The 16,930-nt window shown below is 52.4% G+C and overlaps 4 protein-coding genes across 4 annotated transcripts in view; 2 read left to right on the forward strand and 2 right to left on the reverse strand.

Annotated features, from left to right (window-relative positions):
• The first annotated feature begins 2,331 nt into the window (after positions 1 to 2,331).
• On the forward strand, positions 2,332 to 7,126 carry VPS4A (vacuolar protein sorting 4 homolog A). Its single transcript, XM_015811442.1, has 11 exons — positions 2,332 to 2,352; positions 2,863 to 2,974; positions 3,087 to 3,234; positions 3,350 to 3,411; positions 3,506 to 3,625; positions 3,702 to 3,858; positions 4,048 to 4,196; positions 4,350 to 4,431; positions 5,128 to 5,347; positions 5,800 to 5,940; positions 6,731 to 7,126. Exons 1-11 carry the CDS (start codon positions 2,332 to 2,334, stop codon positions 6,830 to 6,832), a joined length of 1,314 nt encoding a protein of 437 aa, XP_015666928.1. The 3' UTR covers positions 6,833 to 7,126.
• Positions 7,127 to 8,284: 1,158 nt separating this feature from the next.
• Positions 8,285 to 9,240, reverse strand: PDF (peptide deformylase, mitochondrial). Its single transcript, XM_015811443.2, has 2 exons — positions 8,718 to 9,240; positions 8,285 to 8,608 (listed from the first exon to the last, which is right to left on the reverse strand). Exons 1-2 carry the CDS (start codon positions 9,238 to 9,240, stop codon positions 8,451 to 8,453), a joined length of 681 nt encoding a protein of 226 aa, XP_015666929.1. The 3' UTR covers positions 8,285 to 8,450.
• A 234-nt stretch (positions 9,241 to 9,474) lies between these two features.
• Positions 9,475 to 12,917, reverse strand: COG8 (component of oligomeric golgi complex 8). Its single transcript, XM_015811415.2, has 5 exons — positions 12,364 to 12,917; positions 12,074 to 12,281; positions 10,747 to 11,568; positions 10,298 to 10,466; positions 9,475 to 9,953 (listed from the first exon to the last, which is right to left on the reverse strand). Exons 1-5 carry the CDS (start codon positions 12,915 to 12,917, stop codon positions 9,667 to 9,669), a joined length of 2,040 nt encoding a protein of 679 aa, XP_015666901.1. The 3' UTR covers positions 9,475 to 9,666.
• Positions 12,887 to 16,930, forward strand: part of NIP7 (nucleolar pre-rRNA processing protein NIP7) — a 9,982-nt gene continuing 5,938 nt past the window's right edge. Inside the window, exons 1-3 of the mRNA XM_015811475.2 lie at positions 12,887 to 13,014; positions 13,177 to 13,263; positions 13,608 to 13,746. Of these exons, the coding sequence (XP_015666961.1) occupies positions 12,959 to 13,014; positions 13,177 to 13,263; positions 13,608 to 13,746 (282 nt within the window). The 5' untranslated portion in view covers positions 12,887 to 12,958. The remainder of the gene's footprint in view (positions 13,015 to 13,176; positions 13,264 to 13,607; positions 13,747 to 16,930) is intronic.

Consider the following 16,930-nt stretch of genomic DNA (forward strand, 5'->3'; position numbering starts at 1 on the left):
GAAATGAAATTGTAACCCTTGAGTGGTGCCCTGGTTCTTATCTCGAAGAAGCAGAGAGCCCAGCGGGGGGGGGGGGAGTGTCCATGGGATGCCCCCAGTTCTGGCTTCAGTGGAGGGTGTATGAAGGAGGTGCTACTTGCACCTCTGGCATCCAAAGATTGGGGGTTCAGGCCTCCGTCTCAGGACTTGCAAAGAGGGCCGGGCAGGGATCTTGTCATGGGGGCCCAGGAATAGAACCAGAGGTTGCTGCCTCCACGGCTCCTGGTATCTGTAGTCTGGGATGGGTCTTGGGCATCAATTGGAAAGCCCTCTCCTCTGACCTTTCAGCCTCCATCCTTTTAGACCTCTTGGCCCAGCTGAAGGAGGCTTCCTGACCCCTCCTGTGAAGGATTTGGGCCCTCTAAGCAAAGAGGAAGGCTGGCCCTGGCCCTCAGGCACTTGTCCTGGGTGTCCGGCTGCTCTATTAGGGCTGGAATTTGGACTGCAGGGCCTGTTCAGAGAAACCTCAAGGCTAGTAAGGACCGTTCCAGGCCCTTTTCTGTATTAAAAGCCAATATTTAATGGTGCTGGAGTCACTTTCTGAAGAGAACCTTTTCTCAGTCACCTTCAGTTGGGTGTAACCAGCTTCCCTTCCTTCCAGGGCTGAAGGAGTTGCAGCCGATCATTTGCTGCTCATGTCCAGTGGCCAGACTGGGAATTCAGGGTTGCTGCCAGGGGCCCCCTTACATGTTTCAGAAAAGGGCCCCTGGTACCCACGTGGAGGTGATGTAAGGCTGCGGGCATTTGCTGGCTAGGGGGGTATGAATGTATAGCATTGAAGGAGGAAATCTGGCTGGCATTAGCAGGTTTTCAAATGGTGCTTTTATATCACAGTGATGAACTATTATTACCAAATTGAGACACAAATTTAAAAATACAGGTTAGGAAGTGCAGCTTGATTGTCACACACTCACCCTTTTTTACATAGCACTTTTCCTAGCAATGCCAGATTCAGTTTTTCAGCCCAAGGATGTTTTGCAACTACAGGAGGCTGCTCCACTGAGAGTTTAGACCCTGAATTGATGTGGAGCATAGAGCTGGGTTAGGAGAGTAAGTTCCATCAGTGGAGAATTTGGGGTGGGAGATCAGCCGATTTTTGGGGTTTCTTCTTGCTAATGTTTTGTAGGCCCAGGAAAAACTTCTAATTCATTAACTTAATTACTGAAGCAGGGTGGCACCTTTTGCCAAGCGGATATCTTTGTTCAATGAGACAAGTGACTCGCTGCGGTTTCCCATCTTCTGTCAGATGTCGGGAGTTTACAGATAGGGCAAACACAACTGTTATAGGCCCAAAGTGCCAAAGAGGTCTTGAAAGTGTGCACAGAAATCACTACAAGTGAGTATCTGTGTTAACGCTGTGCAAAGCTGTATGTCTGTGTGGGTATGCTGTTTGTTATAATCTAATGTGGAGTATTGCAACAGAGATATGCCGTCACAAATTTTAAACTAGCTTTATTTTTTTATTCTTTGTACATGGTATTTATACAATTACTTGCTTTTCCAATGATTTTAAATGCAATTTTGGGGGGTCTCCAGGTCCTCAAGCGGCAATATTTGGACCATGTCTGATCTTCGCCAGCAGAGAAATTCTTGCCGAGCTCTGCAGAAAACCTGGGTGCTCCTGGCCCGAGTTACACTTCACTGTATCGCATTTTTCATTACAATGAAAAGCAACGAAGGGCAGGTGTATAATAAAATATTAGTTTTAGCCTCGACTGCTTCTTTGTCTTTGGAGGGAAGTGAATTGGAGGTGGGAGAAGAAAAATGGAGAGGGGAAGGGGGGGAGATGGAGGCATAGGGCATGGGAGGCGCAGGAATTGGGGACCTCCCTGGTCCCCGCCGAGGACGGAGCCCGTGGCCCTCGGGCGTGGAAGGAGGGCCCTGGGTGACCTCCCCGAAGAAGCGGGAAGAGCTGCAGCGGCGGCTCTTCTCTGCGCTCGGTAGGTCAAGGTGGCACGACGACCCCCCCCCCCCCGAGGTGGACCAAGCCGTTCTTCGAGAAGGCCGCTTGCTTCGCCGGCGTCGCCGCGTTACGCGCTCGGGGCGCCGCTGGAAGGCGAGCAAGGCCGGGGCGGCCGGGCGACCCAGACGAAGCGGCAGCAGCAGCGCTCAGGCCGCGGACTACGACTCCCATCGGCCCGCGCGCCAGCCCGCCCCCGCGCGCTGCTGTTCCCGCGCCCGCCAGCAGGGGCGCTCTGCGGGCTAAGGCCGCAGCCCCTACGCCGCCGCCGCCGCCCTCCGCACCGGAGCCCCCGCCGCCGCCGCCGCCAGTGCCCGGGCCACAGGGATGCGATGACCACGTCCGCCCTGCAGGTGCCTCCGTTGCCGCCGTCCGGGCCACGCGCGCCGCTCCTGGCTCGAGGCCTACCGAGCCGCCCGGCGACGGGCCCGCCCGGCCTTCGGCTTCGGGGCGGCCGCGGGCTCTGCCTGCTCAGCTCACGCGGTGGTCGCGAACTTCTGCGCGAAGCAGCGGGGCTCTCGGAGACGCCCCCGGGGGGCGCAGCCCCCCCCTCAATTGCGCCCGCCCAGTTTGGCTGCCGCGGGGCCTGTGTGCCCCCCGCCCAGCCTCCCTTCGGGCCGGGACCCCCGGCGATCCCGGTCCGGCCTGCTCCCGCTGCCCCCCCCCCGCAGTGGCTCCCGCGGGGCCTCCCCGGCAAGAGCGGAGGATGCCGTGGAGGAATGGGCACCGCGGAAAAGCCCTCGAAGGCGGTCTCGGGTGCCGAGCTCCGGGGCGCCGCGGGAGAAGAGAAGGGGGCCCGCCCGGCTCCTCTCCCGCGGCCCCGCCGGCCCCCGCCGCCCTCCTGAGCGCCGCTGTCTTTCCAGAAGGCCATTGACCTGGTCACGAAAGCCACCGAGGAGGACAAGGCGGGCAGCTACGCGGAGGCGCTGCGCCTGTACCAGCACGCGGTGGAGTACTTCTTGCACGCCATCAAGTGTGAGTCCGGGACGCGGGCAGGGCGCCCCCAGCAGGGCCAGTTCCGAGGGCGGAAGGGGCCCTGGGTCCGCCCGCCCGCCCATCCACCGGGTCTCCCCTCCTCCCCCCGCAGATGACACGCACAGCGACAAGGCCAAAGAGAGCATCCGGGCCAAGTGTGCCCAGTACCTGGACCGGGCGGAGAAGCTGAAGGACTATTTGCGGAACAAGAGCAAGCAAAGCAAGAAGCCGGTCAAGGAGGCCCAGAATGACAGCAAGGGGTAAGGGCTGGGTGGGGGCAGGAAGGCTACGGGGAGATCACCTGGGGGCCCTGCCAAAGCCAACCGGAGAGCAGCGCCTACTCTGCTCGTGCCCTTTGAATGTCTTCCTCTGCAGCAGCGACAGTGACAGTGAGGGCGAGAACCCGGAGAAGAAGAAGTTGCAAGAGCAGCTGATGGGTAAGCCAGAAGGCTGGGGGCCTCGGAGACCACTCTGCGAGGGAGGGGGTGAGCACTCAGCTCAAGTCTCTTGGGCAAACTGGCTTGGTTGCAGGTGCCATTGTGATGGAGAAGCCCAACGTGCGATGGAACGACGTAGCAGGCCTGGAGGGGGCCAAGGAGGCCCTAAAGGAAGCTGTCATTCTACCCATCAAATTCCCTCACCTGTTTACAGGTGAGACCTGGGGGTCCCTCCCCGCGTTCTTTGGGAAGTTTGGGGATGAGTGAGGCCATCTTCTCTCCTCGGCCAGGCAAGCGCACACCCTGGCGTGGGATCCTCCTCTTCGGCCCTCCAGGAACTGGGAAGTCCTTCCTGGCCAAAGCAGTGGCCACTGAGGCCAGCAACTCCACCTTCTTCTCCATCTCATCTTCAGACCTGATGTCCAAGTGGCTGGGGGAGAGTGAAAAGTAGGTGTGGGAGGCAGGACTCCCTCTGTGGGGTATTGGCCCTTGGAGAAGTGGGTCCAGGGGTGAAATGAGGCACCCTGGTGGGTCTCCATAGGGAGTTTGCTTCCACCCACTTGGGCATCCTGCATGTGGGCCAGTCTCTGCAGGCTGTCCTGACCCTCCCCTCACTCTGCCCGGCTTCCTCTTCAGGCTGGTGAAAAACCTCTTTGAGTTGGCCAGGCAGCACAAGCCGTCCATCATTTTCATTGATGAGGTGGACTCCCTGTGCGGCTCCCGCAATGAGAACGAGAGTGAAGCTGCTCGCAGGATCAAAACAGAATTCCTGGTGCAAATGCAGGGTGGGTGATGGGGACGGGCGCCGGGGCAGCAGTCCAGCTGCTTGCTCTGACTAGAGTGGCCGCTACTCTCAGGCCATTGGCCAGACAGATCCTGGAGCGTGGGGTCTGTTCTCTCCAGAAAGGGTGACATGGGGCACTTTTCTTTTTTCTCAGGTGTTGGGAATAATAATGATGGCACTTTGGTCTTGGGCGCCACCAACATCCCCTGGGTATTGGATGCTGCCATTCGGAGGAGGTGGGTGATAGCAGTGTGTGCATGGGTGAGTTCAGCCTGGCAGAAACCAAATAATGTTGCCATCACATTTTGCATAAGTAGAAATCGCTGAAATTCAGGTACACAGGGAACAGATTATAGTTCTCTGAATAAGAAAGTTAAATGGGAAAAAGTCTTCCTGCTTACGTCCCTTTCATAAGTTAGTTCCGCAACCTCACACAGCAGGTATATTTTGTGGCGTTTAAAGTCAGCGTTAGATGATGTGTGATTTCCACCCTTCATAGTTCTGGCTATAATGCTGAGCTGTGTGTGCCGCACCAGGTGCAGCACATAGCCAAGCTTTGGCTGGCTTGAAAAGTACTCGGGCTGCAGGCAATCCCACGTGTGGGGCCAAGAACAGGCATCCTGTAAAAATATCTTCATAGACAAGCGTCATCCATGTAGTCCTGAAGTGAACAGGAATTGAGATCCGTTTTATTTACTAATACAAGAAACACAAAAACAATCTAAACAGTGTCTAACCTTTTTACTAACCTCTTGGCCAAATGCAGTTAGCTGAAATCATCAGGGGCAGATGGAGGAGTAGGGTTGACACCGGCACACACCTCAGTTATAGCAATGGGCAAAAGGGTGGGATACACACATGCACGGAGGCACACCCATGCCACACAACCCGGCGTTGGAGATTGACCCATGCATTCCCTCCTTTGCACATAGGTTTGAGAAACGCATTTACATCCCGCTTCCAGAGGAGCTGGCTCGTGCCCAAATGTTTAAGCTACACCTGGGCAACACCCCCCACAGCCTGACTGAAGCTGACATCCATGAGCTGGCCCGAAAGACAGACGGCTACTCAGGGGCTGACATCAGCATCATTGTGCGGGATGCCCTGATGCAGCCAGTCCGCAAAGTGCAGTCAGCCACGCACTTTAAAAAGGTGAGGCTGGCAGGGATCTGGCCAACTACTGTGCAGTATCTTGATGCCCTTTGGTGCAGAGCAGAGCTCTTTGGCCATGAAAGGGATGAGCTCTGCCCACATTTCTTTGTGCTGGTTCACCCATTGCCTGCCCACCCGAATCCAATTCTTTCTGTGGGGAGGATTACCTGAACACGGCAAGCATTGTCCCCATCATTCAATGGGAGTAGTTGGACTCCAAGATTGGAGCATTGCCATGGCCTCCGAGGAAGGCCTCTGGTCTGGCAGGAGAGCTCCAAGAGCAACTCACTCCCTTTTGCCGTCTTCATCACGATCTTGGACTGCTGTTACTGGAAAGCAGAGGTTGATTGACGGGTGGCTTGCCTGCCAGCCTATTCTTTTCCCGGACTGTGAGTTAGACGCTGATTCTGACAACCCTCCTGATCTGCCTACTGCTTGCATCCTTACTGCAGGTTCATGGACCATCTCGCACCAATCCTGGTGTGCTGGTAGATGACCTGCTGACTCCTTGTTCCCCAGGGGATCCTGGGGCCTTTGAGATGACCTGGATGGAGGTGCCTGGAGACAAACTTCTGGAGCCCTTGGTCTGCATGGTGAGTGATTGTGACAAAACCCCTTTCCTCCCCTGCCCCTGGCTTAGGCAAAACTCTGCGACGACACACCCAGTGCTTCTGTGTGGAATGTGGGTCCACAAAGCGGGACTGAGCACCAGGCTAAGTGAGGGTATAAAGCAGATGTGAAATTCAAGGCCTGCATGCAGATCCGGCCATGGGGGGTTTAAATCTGGCCCTCAAGTAGACTAGTAGGAGAAGGTGATTGAGTCTGTAGTGGGGTATGTGTGTATGACCTGAAGCACTGGCAGTGCCAGAGAAGCCTGGGGGAGAGTCAGATGGAGCTGGGGCTCTGCTGAGGCCCCGGGATTGGTGCACATGGCTCCAGCTGATCAGGGCTTCCGGGGCTTCGGGGATGGTCGGCAGCCGCAAGCAGTCTTTGGATGGAGAGTCAGCTGGAGCTGCCAGGGATTGGTGGGGACCCCAGAATCAGCACACTCAGCTCCAGCTGATGAGTGCTGTGTGAAAAAGCCTGCCGGGCAGTGAGTGAACGCATGGGGGAGGAGAGGATAGGATATAAAACTAGGGGTTTAGGCGGGGAGGAGTGAGGGGGGAGAGAAGGCGATAGGGAGATGTCAGTGGGACCAGCCTGAGGGAGAGAAGGGGACATCAACTGGCCCTTTCAGGACAACCATAATGCTGATGTAGCCCTCAGTGAAATTGAGTTTGATACCCCTGGTATAAAACATCAATCCAGGGCCCCCTTATGTTGGAGGGAATACTGCTAAGATGCTGGAGGCTTGGGGGTTCTGAACGTTCCCTCTCTTTGCAGTCAGATATGTTGCGCTCGCTGGCCACCACCCGCCCCACGGTCAATGCAGAAGATCTCCTGAAGGTGAAGAAGTTCACAGAGGACTTTGGCCAAGAGGGCTAATGCTGTACCTATGGGACGCCCCATTGTTAGGTGGGAGCAGCCAAGGGCCCATTTTCCTGGCCAGGAGCAGAACAGGCCAAGAGTGGCTGGTGGACTCTGCCATGCAGAAGCTTCGTTCTCCACCTGTCTCCGCTGGGGCATCTCTGGCTGGGGATGGAAGGGAGTCCACTGGGGGTACCAGGGGATAAGAGTAAGCCTGACTCGGCCTGCTGTGTTTTTCTTCCCTTCAAATACTCCATCTTTCTGGTTTTTTTCTTTTATTTCTGATGCTTAGTTTCAAAAATAAAAGCAACCCAACTCCCTTCTGTTCCCAGCCATTTTATCAGCCCTCCCCGCCGTGAGTCCAGTTCTGCTCCCCAAAGAAAGGCCAGGGGTTCTCCCAGAGCCTTCTTTCCTTCTCCAGTGCTGTTGTGCCTCACCTCAAGTTCATTTGGGGAAAAGGGTGTCATTCTGCCAAACTTGTATGATGCTATTTTACTGAGTTCTGGTAAGTTTTGTAAATGTTCAGTTTCTGTCCACTCCAAACCTTATGCTAGTGGTGGCGAACCTAGGGCATGGGTGCCAGAGGTGGCACTCAGAGCCCTCTCTGTGGGCACTCGCGCCGTCGCGAGTCCTAGGCCTTCAGCTGGGTTTTATAAAACCTTTTCGCTTTTAGGCCTCCGCCGTGTGTGCAAAAAAAAAAAAAGTTCAATCAATCAGTCAATTTCAACTTCTCATGGGAAAAAAAAGATCTTGCAAAGTTGGAATTGATTGAACTTTTTAGTCCCACCCAGTCTGCCGTTACCACCGCAGCCACGCCCACCCAATGGGCCACACCCACCCGGCACCCAACGATGCATAAGTGGGTTTTGGGTTGCAGTTTGGGCACTCGGTCTCTAAAAGGTTTGTCATCACTGCCTTATGCTCTATTTTCCTTTCCAGCCTTTGGTGAAGGTCCTCAGCCTTCTTTGCTTTGCTCCTGGGTGCATGATAGATGTTGGGTCGGGGGGGGGGGGGGGGACAAGCTCCGGCTGCAGCCCTGCAGTTCCACCTGCCTACCAGATTACTTTGCAAAGGAGAGAGGAATTGTGGCTTGGCTCCCATTGAACAGGACACAGGCGGGATTCCCCATAAGGCCCGGACAGTCCCAAGGAAGCTTCTCTCTGTACCTCTGGCCAAGTAGAGTTGCCTTCTACAGAGCTGAACAGGCAGAAGCAGAGTGATAGGTGCACACACACCCCCATGCCCAGGGTCAGGCCCATGGTTTTTACTGGGTGAATTTGTGCCGTGGGGAGGCAAGTACCCCACTCCACTGTGGTTAATATAATCTGCCATGTGTTGTTTTAGGCCTGCCTTGTCCTTAAGAGGGCTGAAGGACCGCTTTTCCACAGCCCAGCCCACATGTAGATATGTTTTAAAGTGATGGGTTGTATGGGGAGAGATGGCTTGTGGAAGAATAAAGTGCTGGAAATGAAGGCTTACAACATACTTATTTTTTAACTTGAGTTTACACAGAAATAACTAGTTAACATTCACAGCAAGTTCAAGTCCTTCAAGGCAGCAAAAGCTAGGTTGCTGCTTTTAGCAGGTGGGCACCCCACTAGTGAAGCAGCTACCTCCCTGGCTTAAAAGGATGCACTCATCGGTTGACCTTGGCCCAATGTAAGCAGGTGAAACTCCTGCTCTCCATCTTGTCGATGTAGAGGATCCCCTTTATGTGATCCATCTCGTGCTGAATGATGCGTGCTGCGAAGCCTCTGGCTTGCCACGTGGTCTCCTCTCCAGCCTCGTTTAGTCCTGGGGGGGGGGAGAGAGAAAAAGCCCCACAGCGGGGCCCGCTTTGGGATCCCGGAGGCGAGCAGGGCACCTCGTCCCCGGCGGCCGCCTGTCCTCGCCCCCGCCTCACCTGAGACCTCCACGCCCATGTGCCGGGCGACCACGGCCGAGAAGCCGGGCAGGCTAGCGCAGCCCTCAGTGAAGTAGCTGGGCCGGCTGTCCAGCACCCGCACGGCCGGGTTGACGAAGACACGCAGCGGGAAGGGGACGACCTCCAGGGCGGACAGCGGCGGGCCGCGGAACTCGGCCACGAAGACCTGCAGCGGGACGCCCAGCTGGGGGGCGCTCAGCCCCACGCATCCCTCCCGCCGCATCACCGCCACCAGCCGCGCGATCAGCCGCTGCACCTCTGCGCTGCCCACCCGCTCCGGCTCCACCCGCGCCGCCACGCCGCGCAGCGCCGGATCGCCCACCAGGCAGACGCGCTGGAAGGGCGGCTCGCACGGGCCCAGCAGCCGCCGCCGCAGCCCTCGCCAGCAGCCGCCGAGCTCCCCCCAGGGCCGGTCTGAGAAGGCGAGGCCGCGCGGGCGGCACGAAACCAGGCTGGCGCGGAGGATGCCCCGCAGCCCGTGATTCCAGCTCCGCGCCGCCATCGGCCGGGCAGAAGAGCGCCCCCAGCGGCAGGAGAACTCCCCTCCGCCGAGCGCGCCCATCCGGCCCGGAAGTGCTCCTTGAACGGAGGCTGCGCAGTAGGAAAGGTGCGAGGGGATCGGATCGCGCAAGCGCAGATGGACCCGCACGGGCCGCGCTCAAGCGCCTCCCCCCTCCTCGCGGGGGCAGTGGGAGGGGCGAAGGCGCCTCCCGCGCACAATAAAATACTCCAGGGGAGAAAGGGAAACACCAACTTTATTCTCTCAGTTCTTCCCTTGCATCTGCCCCCCCCACCTTCCCTTCCTGCTTGGCAAAGGAGGCCGCCAGAAAGGGCACCTGTAGCCAAGCGCTGCCCTTGCCTGCCCAGGGAAGAGTGGGGGATGCCCACAGATGCTCCTTCAGAGGATAAGCCCCCAAACCTCCACCAGCTATCCCGTGGCGGGAACCACACTGAGCGGCCGTGTGTCCTCAGAAAGGGGGCCCTTCTCTGCAACTGGAGCAACAAAGATGGCAGGGCTGGGATCTGCTTCCTCCTGCTCTGAGCCAGAGAGTCCCAAGTCCAGGGGAAGTTGCAGGCGCTCTTGGGCCAGCCTCTTCTCAGCCAGAGGGAGAGCAGTCTCTTTCTTGGGGAGGACTGAGCCCAGGAGCTCCTGGATCGCCTCCTCATCTACGCAGGCGAGACCTCCGTACTTATGGACCTGAGCAGCAGGAACACCTAGCAGGGCAGGAAACAAACACAAAAATGGGAAACCAGACACTTCCATCAATCCTAAATCCCAGAGAAGGTTCCTTTCTACATTTTCCGAGTCTGTGATCCCTACCTCCTGGGCACCTATGCACATCATTCCCTGATAGGCCAATCGTCCCAAAGCTTTTTCCAAAAGGTAATTATACATTCTTGGTGTTCAAAGAAAATACAAAGAAAGTCCAGCTGCCTTTTGGAAAAAGCACCTTTTGGACAAGCATGAGTAGGATGATTGAGAAGGGAGCAGTTCTAGCTCCAAAGAGCAATAAAGTGCTCTTCTACCACTTTCTGCAAGAAAGTAAATGTAACTATACCCAGAATCTGTGCAATTTGGGCTAGAGGGAAGAGAAGCTGGAGACAGCGGTTGAGGTATGGCACCAAGTCTTCCAGGAACGCTGTGCAGAAGTGAACAAACAGCTCTTGCTCTTGACTGCTGAATGCTGCTGCCTCCGCCCGATGGAAAGCCAGGATGATCTTTACAACCTGGTGAGAGAAAAGACTCATTAGAAGCCTTTGGTTTATAAATTCAGAGCAACCGGATGAAAACTACCTATTGAAAATTCAGATCATGAATTATCTAACCAGGCAGTGCATGACACTACTAGACAAAATCCACCAGCTGCAAAGAGACTATGAGAGATTCTAAGGAGCTCAGTTTAAAATGGGAAGAATACATTCAAGCTTTTGGAATAGCCATTAAAATAATTATTCTCATCACTGAGAAATACAGAATATTTTTCCAGTCTAAGATAGAGAGCAGTACCTGGCTGAGCACGTCCTCCAACAGAGCTGCCACAACTGAGGTCAGAGCGACTGGGCAGCAGAGACGCAAATCATTGAAGGCCATCAGGATGTTGTTGAGCAAGTGGGCAAGTGGGGGAAAGTCTAGTAGCACCAGAGGGGGCTGCAAGGTGCCTGGCTGGGCAGAAGGCATTGGCACAGAGATGGCACTGCCCAGGAGAGCCGGCATAGAGATCAATGTGTAGGAGTTCATCTCTTCTTGGAACTGGTCTGTGACCTCCTGCATAGCTTTCTTGAAGGTAAGGAGCACCACACGCTGAAAAATGGGAACAAGCTGGCCCCGGAAGTCCGCCCCTATCCGACTGAAGGACAGGCCAAAGTACATGCACTGGCCCAGCAAAGAGTCAAGGCGATTGCCCACACCACGCTGTAAGTCTCGCTCAAGAACCAGCAAAAACTGGGACACTTTCTGCAGCACCCACCCGTGGAAGATGGCACTCTCATTGAAGGTGTCCTTCCCCAGGGGCAGCACCAGCGGCTCTTCATCTGCAAATATGGCACGATACTGCGTGACAATGTCAAAGAGATGCACGCGGCAGGCCTCTATCGTTTTTGTGATGTGCACATAGGGGTCATCATCAGGAACAGCCGCAAGGATGGAGCGCAGCCAGAAGTCTCTTGCTTGCAGGAATGTGATGCGCAGTTCAGCCTCTGTGAACACATCCATGCAGCGCAGGTAGCCAATGACACGCAAACAAGCGGGTAGCTGGATGTTGGTGCGTAACTGCTGGATCAGTTGAGTAAGCATGAGCTGTGTGGACTGACGCACCTCAGCCACTATGCCCTGGGAAGGAAAGAGAAGCCGTTCTTACTGGGGCAGGTGCTCTGAAAATAGATTCACAAAACCATGCAAGAGGCATACCCCAATTCTAATTCACAACGCCACATGGCCCTTTGGACTCACTGTTGTAATATTGCCATAGATGTGCTCTGGCAGCATTAATGCCAGCCAGCATGAAATGTCTATGCTGAGACGTGGTTGCTTACGGTATATTTGAGCAACTCATGTAACAAAAGGTACTTGGTCCTAAATCATCCCAAAATGCTTAGTATAAAAGCAACCAGCATTTTACAGATCGAAAGAAAAGCATAAAAGCCCCAACACTTTTTACCACAGAGGGAGCACAAATGCTTCGCCTTCTCCCTCCTCTAAGCTTGACTCCTGCTTCAAGACTATGGCCATGTCCTCTCCTGCCTTCACCCCAAGCCCCTCAGGTCAAGGTCACAGCAAGCAGAGCCTGGAAGGTCAAAGAGGTTCACCCACGGGCCATCCCCAGTGGTGCCTGCACCTGGATTACGGGGACGCCGGCGTGCTTCTTCTCCAGGCGGCGGACGTAGGAGACGAGCTCCAGCGCCTCCTCGTAGTAGCTGTTGCGGACACAGGTGTCCATCAACTGCGGGATCTCCAGCACCTCCAGGATCTCCGTGTGACGGTTCAGCGTCACGTTGTTCATCCGGCGGCTCTGCGCGATCTGCTCGGCGTGGCGCATGAAGCCCCTACGGGAGAAGGCGGCGAGTCAGCGGGCGGGCCTGGTCGGCACCCGCCTCGCCTCCCTCCGGCCGGGACTTGGCGGCTCACCGGCAGGCCTCGGCGAAGGGGGGCAGGCGGTCCAGCAGGCGGCCCAGGCCTTGCTCGATGCCGCCGAAGCCGCGGCGGGTCTCAGCGGTGCACTCGGCCGAGCGGATGAAGGTCTTGTAGTGCGCGAAGGCCAAGGCCCGCGTCTGCGCCCCCAGCTGCGCCCGCTCCTCCGCCAGCCGCCCGGGCTCCCGCCGCAGCGCCTCCAGGCCCAGCCCCGACAGCCCCGCTAGGTAGGTCGGCAGCTCCGCGTCTCCCGCCGGCACCCCTGAGGGCGACGCGCGAAACAGCCAGGCCAGCAGGCTCGCCTCCTCCACGTCCGCTCCGCTGCCCGGTGCCGCCGCCTCCGAGCCTGCCATCGCAGAATCTACGTGGACCAGGAAGTGATCGCTATGGCAACCGGGGCGCTGGGGCCCGTTCGATAGCACTTCCGGCTTCCGTTCTGACGGCTCTATTCCGAAGGTCTCGCACTCTATAGTCCATGAAAGATGTTCCTGCGGTGGGGCAGCTTCCGGGCCTGGGAGCAGCTTCCGGGCCCGGCCAGGCTTGGGCGTCATCACGCGGCGGCGCTGCCTCTGGCGCTTCGGTCGGAGGGGCGATGCGGCCGCTGACGGACGAGGAGACCCGCGTCCTCTTCGAGAAGCTCGCCCGATAGTGCGTGCCGGTGCCGCGCGGGCCTCGCGTAGCTTGGGGAACTCGGAGCCGCACGACGGGCGCCTGGGCTGGGCTGGGCTGGGCTGGAAGGAGGCCGGGCGGGGAGGGCTTGGCCGAGGCTCTGCGGGGCTGCCCGGCTGACTCTGTCTGTTCCCTTTGCAGCGTCGGCGAGAACATCCAGCTGCTAGTGGACCGGCCGGACGGCACCTACTGCTTCCGCCTGCACAAGGACCGCGTCTACTACGTCAGGTCGGCGGGGCCCGCTGGTGGCCAGAGCCGCGAGGCAAAGGAGGGGAGGGGGCGGCCTTTGAGCGGGGGTGCTCTCCCTTGTGTGTAACCTGGATTGGAAGGGAAGTTTTTGTACGTTTTGTGACTTTTACACAGGGTGATGATTTCAGTGGTTCCTCCAAGGTAGAAAGGTTGAGGAGAGCTGGTCAAGAGGGAAGCCGATGTCCTCCCCATCTCGCCCACTCCAGCTTTAAAGAGGGACCAAACCAATGGCTGACCCTCCACTTGCCCCAGAGTTTTTGAGATTGGCCCACTGAAACCTGTTCCTAAACTCCACTTTGACTGTACTCCACTTTGTTTTTCAGCGAGAGACTTCTGAAACTAGCTACAAACATTCCACGGGACAGTCTGGTGTCCCTGGGCACCTGCTTTGGAAAATTCACCAAGACCCAGAAATTCCGGCTCCATATCACTGCCCTGGATTACCTCGCCCCTTATGCCAAGGTAAAGAGCCAATGCCAATTTTATTTCAGAAGCATTTTCTTTCTGTTCACAAGCATGAGGCTTGAAAGATGTGAGAGAAGATGTTTGTCATGCTCCAAAATGAAGAATGAGAGAGGGCCAGAATGTCAACTGGCTTGCCTTGGAACAGTGAGAAACATTTTGACTGCAAGCAGTCAGTCAAAGACCAGCAAGGCCTGGAAATTATTATTATTAATAATAATAATAATAATAATAATAATAATAATAATAATAATAATAATAATAATAATAATAATAAAGAAGTTGGAAGGGACCTTGGAGGTCATCAAGTCCAACCCCCTGCTCAGGCAGGAAACCCTATACCATTTCAGACAAATGGCTGTCTAGTCTCTTCTTAAAAACTTCCAGTGTTGGAGCATTCACAACTTCTGGAGGCAGGTTGTTCCACTGGTTAATTGTTCTGTCAGGAAGTTTCTTCCCCCCCCCTTTCCTTCCCTTTTCCCTCCCTTATTTTTCTATTTTCTTTTGTATTTTTGTATTCGATATTATAAACTAATAAAAAAAGATACATATTTTTTTTTCTAAATCAACATCTAATTTTAACTGCATGGCCAAGCAACCAGTTTGCTTATTTTTATCAATGAAAACTTTTTATTAGTTTTTCAACTAACCCCCCCCCAAAGTCTTAATACAAATATGGTATACGTTAATAAAAAATCATATTAAATACAGACATAAAAATTTCAGAGCAGCTCGGCAGCCCCCCCCCCTGCATCCACCCTCTCTTTCACCCTTCCTACTTACTTCCCTCCTCCCCTCCTATCCTCCTACCTACACCTCTCTCCTCTCTTTCAACCACCCCACACATCCCACCTCCTTCCTTTCCTCATCCTTCGGATGCAGTTCGGGGGTACTGGCCGAGCACCTCCTTTTCATAAAACTTTACATTATTTCTCTACAACATTTTAGTACACCAACTTTTACATATCTCTACCCTCCTTCCCCCCCCCCGGACTTTCCAGAACTGAATACAGGGTTAAGCACATATCATCCCAAGTCTAATTAAAACTACCCAACCATAATACAGTCAAATATAAACATATTTTAACTCTAAAAACAAATAAACACATATCAACTTAACATAACCATAAAATATATACAATAACTATATAATGAATAATAATATAATTACATAAATTATAAATAAAATAATATAAAATCTACTCAAAGACTATATAATATTTATTCATCTCATACTTTCTCTGAATATAATCTATCCATTTTCTCCAAACCAAAATAATTTTTTCTTGAGATTGATCTTTCAAATATGCGGAAATCTTAGCCATTTCTGCAAAATACGACACCTTCATTCTCCAATCATCCATAGTAGGTAATGCATTCTTCTTCCAGTTTTGAGCAACCAATAACCTTGCTGCCGTTATACAATANAACATCAAAATCACTTCTTTAGAATTTAAATCTTCCATAATACCCAAAAGAAATAATTGCGGTGTAAATTTTATCTTTCTCTTAAAAATCTGTTGGATATTCCACCAAATCTTAATCCAAAAAGCTTTTACATCCCTACAAGTCTACCAAATGTGATAATAAGTTGCATCTAAGTTACCACATCTCCAACATTTGGGCTGTAAGTTAGGATACATACAAGATAATTTTTGGGGATCCAAATGCCACCTATAAAACATTTTATAAAAGTTTTCCCTTAAGTTCTGCGCTTGAGTAAACTTCACATTTCTTACCCAAATTATTTCCCATGTATCCAGCAGAATAGGTTCCTGAATATTTTGAGCCCATTTGATCATACAATCTTTAACTAATTCTGTTTCCAAATCCAGTTCTAGTAGAACACTATAAATTCTCCTAATATGAGCTCTACTTTGATCTTTAATCTGCTTTATCAAATTCACATCCTCCAAAGTTAAACCAAGCTTTTGATCTATATACCACCTATCTACCAATTGACAATATGGGAACCAGAAGTGGAGAATATTATCTCGTTTCAAATCTTCCAAAGACTTCAATTGCCAATCCTGTCCCTTCAAGATAAGTAATTCCTTGTAAGAAATCCCCTCCAATATAACACCCCTCGTAACCCCTTGTATTGCATGTCCTGGAATTGCCCAAATTGGAATTTTACAATTTAATTTATAATAATGCTTCTTCCAAACTTGCAATAATGCACTCCTTAAAATATGAGCTTTAAAAACTTGATCAACTTTCTTGTCAAGAAACAAATAAGCATGCCATCCATAAAATAAGTCCCATCCTTCAAGAATCAATATATCTCTATTAGTTAAATTAATCCAATCACTAATCCAAGTTAAGCCACCGCATCATAATATAATTTTAAGTTCGGGGCTTTAAGTCCCCCTCTTTCGCGTGCATCTTGCATAATTTTAAATTTAACCCTCGGCTTTTTGCCCTCCCATATAAACCTATTGATATCTCTCTGCCATACCTCCAAATTAGAGTCTTTTTTTAAAATAGGTATCATTTGAAACAAAAAAAGAAATTTTGGGAGAATATTCATTTTAACCACTGAAATTCTCCCTAGCAATGATAACTGTAACTTTTTCCATTCATTTAAATCCTTTTGACTTTTTATCCATAACTTATCATAATTATTTTTGTATAACTTAACGTTAGAGGCACTAATATAAACTCCCAAGTATTTCACCTTTTTCACTATTTCAAAACCAGTTGAATTAACTAACTTCTTATCTTTCTTCAACATATTTTTAGCTGGTATTTTAGTCTTATTATTATTTACTTTAAATCCAGAAACTTTCCCATACTGAATCAAAATCTGCATCAACTCACTTATTGATTCAATCGGTTGAGATAAGGTAAAAACCAAGTCGTCAGCAAAAGCTCTCAACCTATAATCCTTGTTTAATTTTATTCCTTTTATAACCGATGAGTCACGAATTTTAATCAATAAAATCTCCATTGTCAAAACAAATAATAATGGTGATAGTGGACATCCTTGCCTTGTACCTTTCTCAATTTTAAATATATCTGTCAGTCCCCCATTTACCACAATTTGCGCTGATTGTTGTTGATAAATAGCTTTCAAAGCAAGCAAAAATCTATCTCCAAAGTTCATTCTCTCCACAACTCGCAATAAAAATTGCCAGTCCAATTTGTCAAAAGCCTTTTCAGCATCCAAAAAGATAAAAACCGC

Source organism: Protobothrops mucrosquamatus, unplaced genomic scaffold, assembly GCF_001527695.2.
Source record: "Protobothrops mucrosquamatus isolate PMUCROS unplaced genomic scaffold, P.Mucros_1.0 scaffold41, whole genome shotgun sequence".
NCBI lineage: Eukaryota > Metazoa > Chordata > Lepidosauria > Squamata > Viperidae > Protobothrops > Protobothrops mucrosquamatus.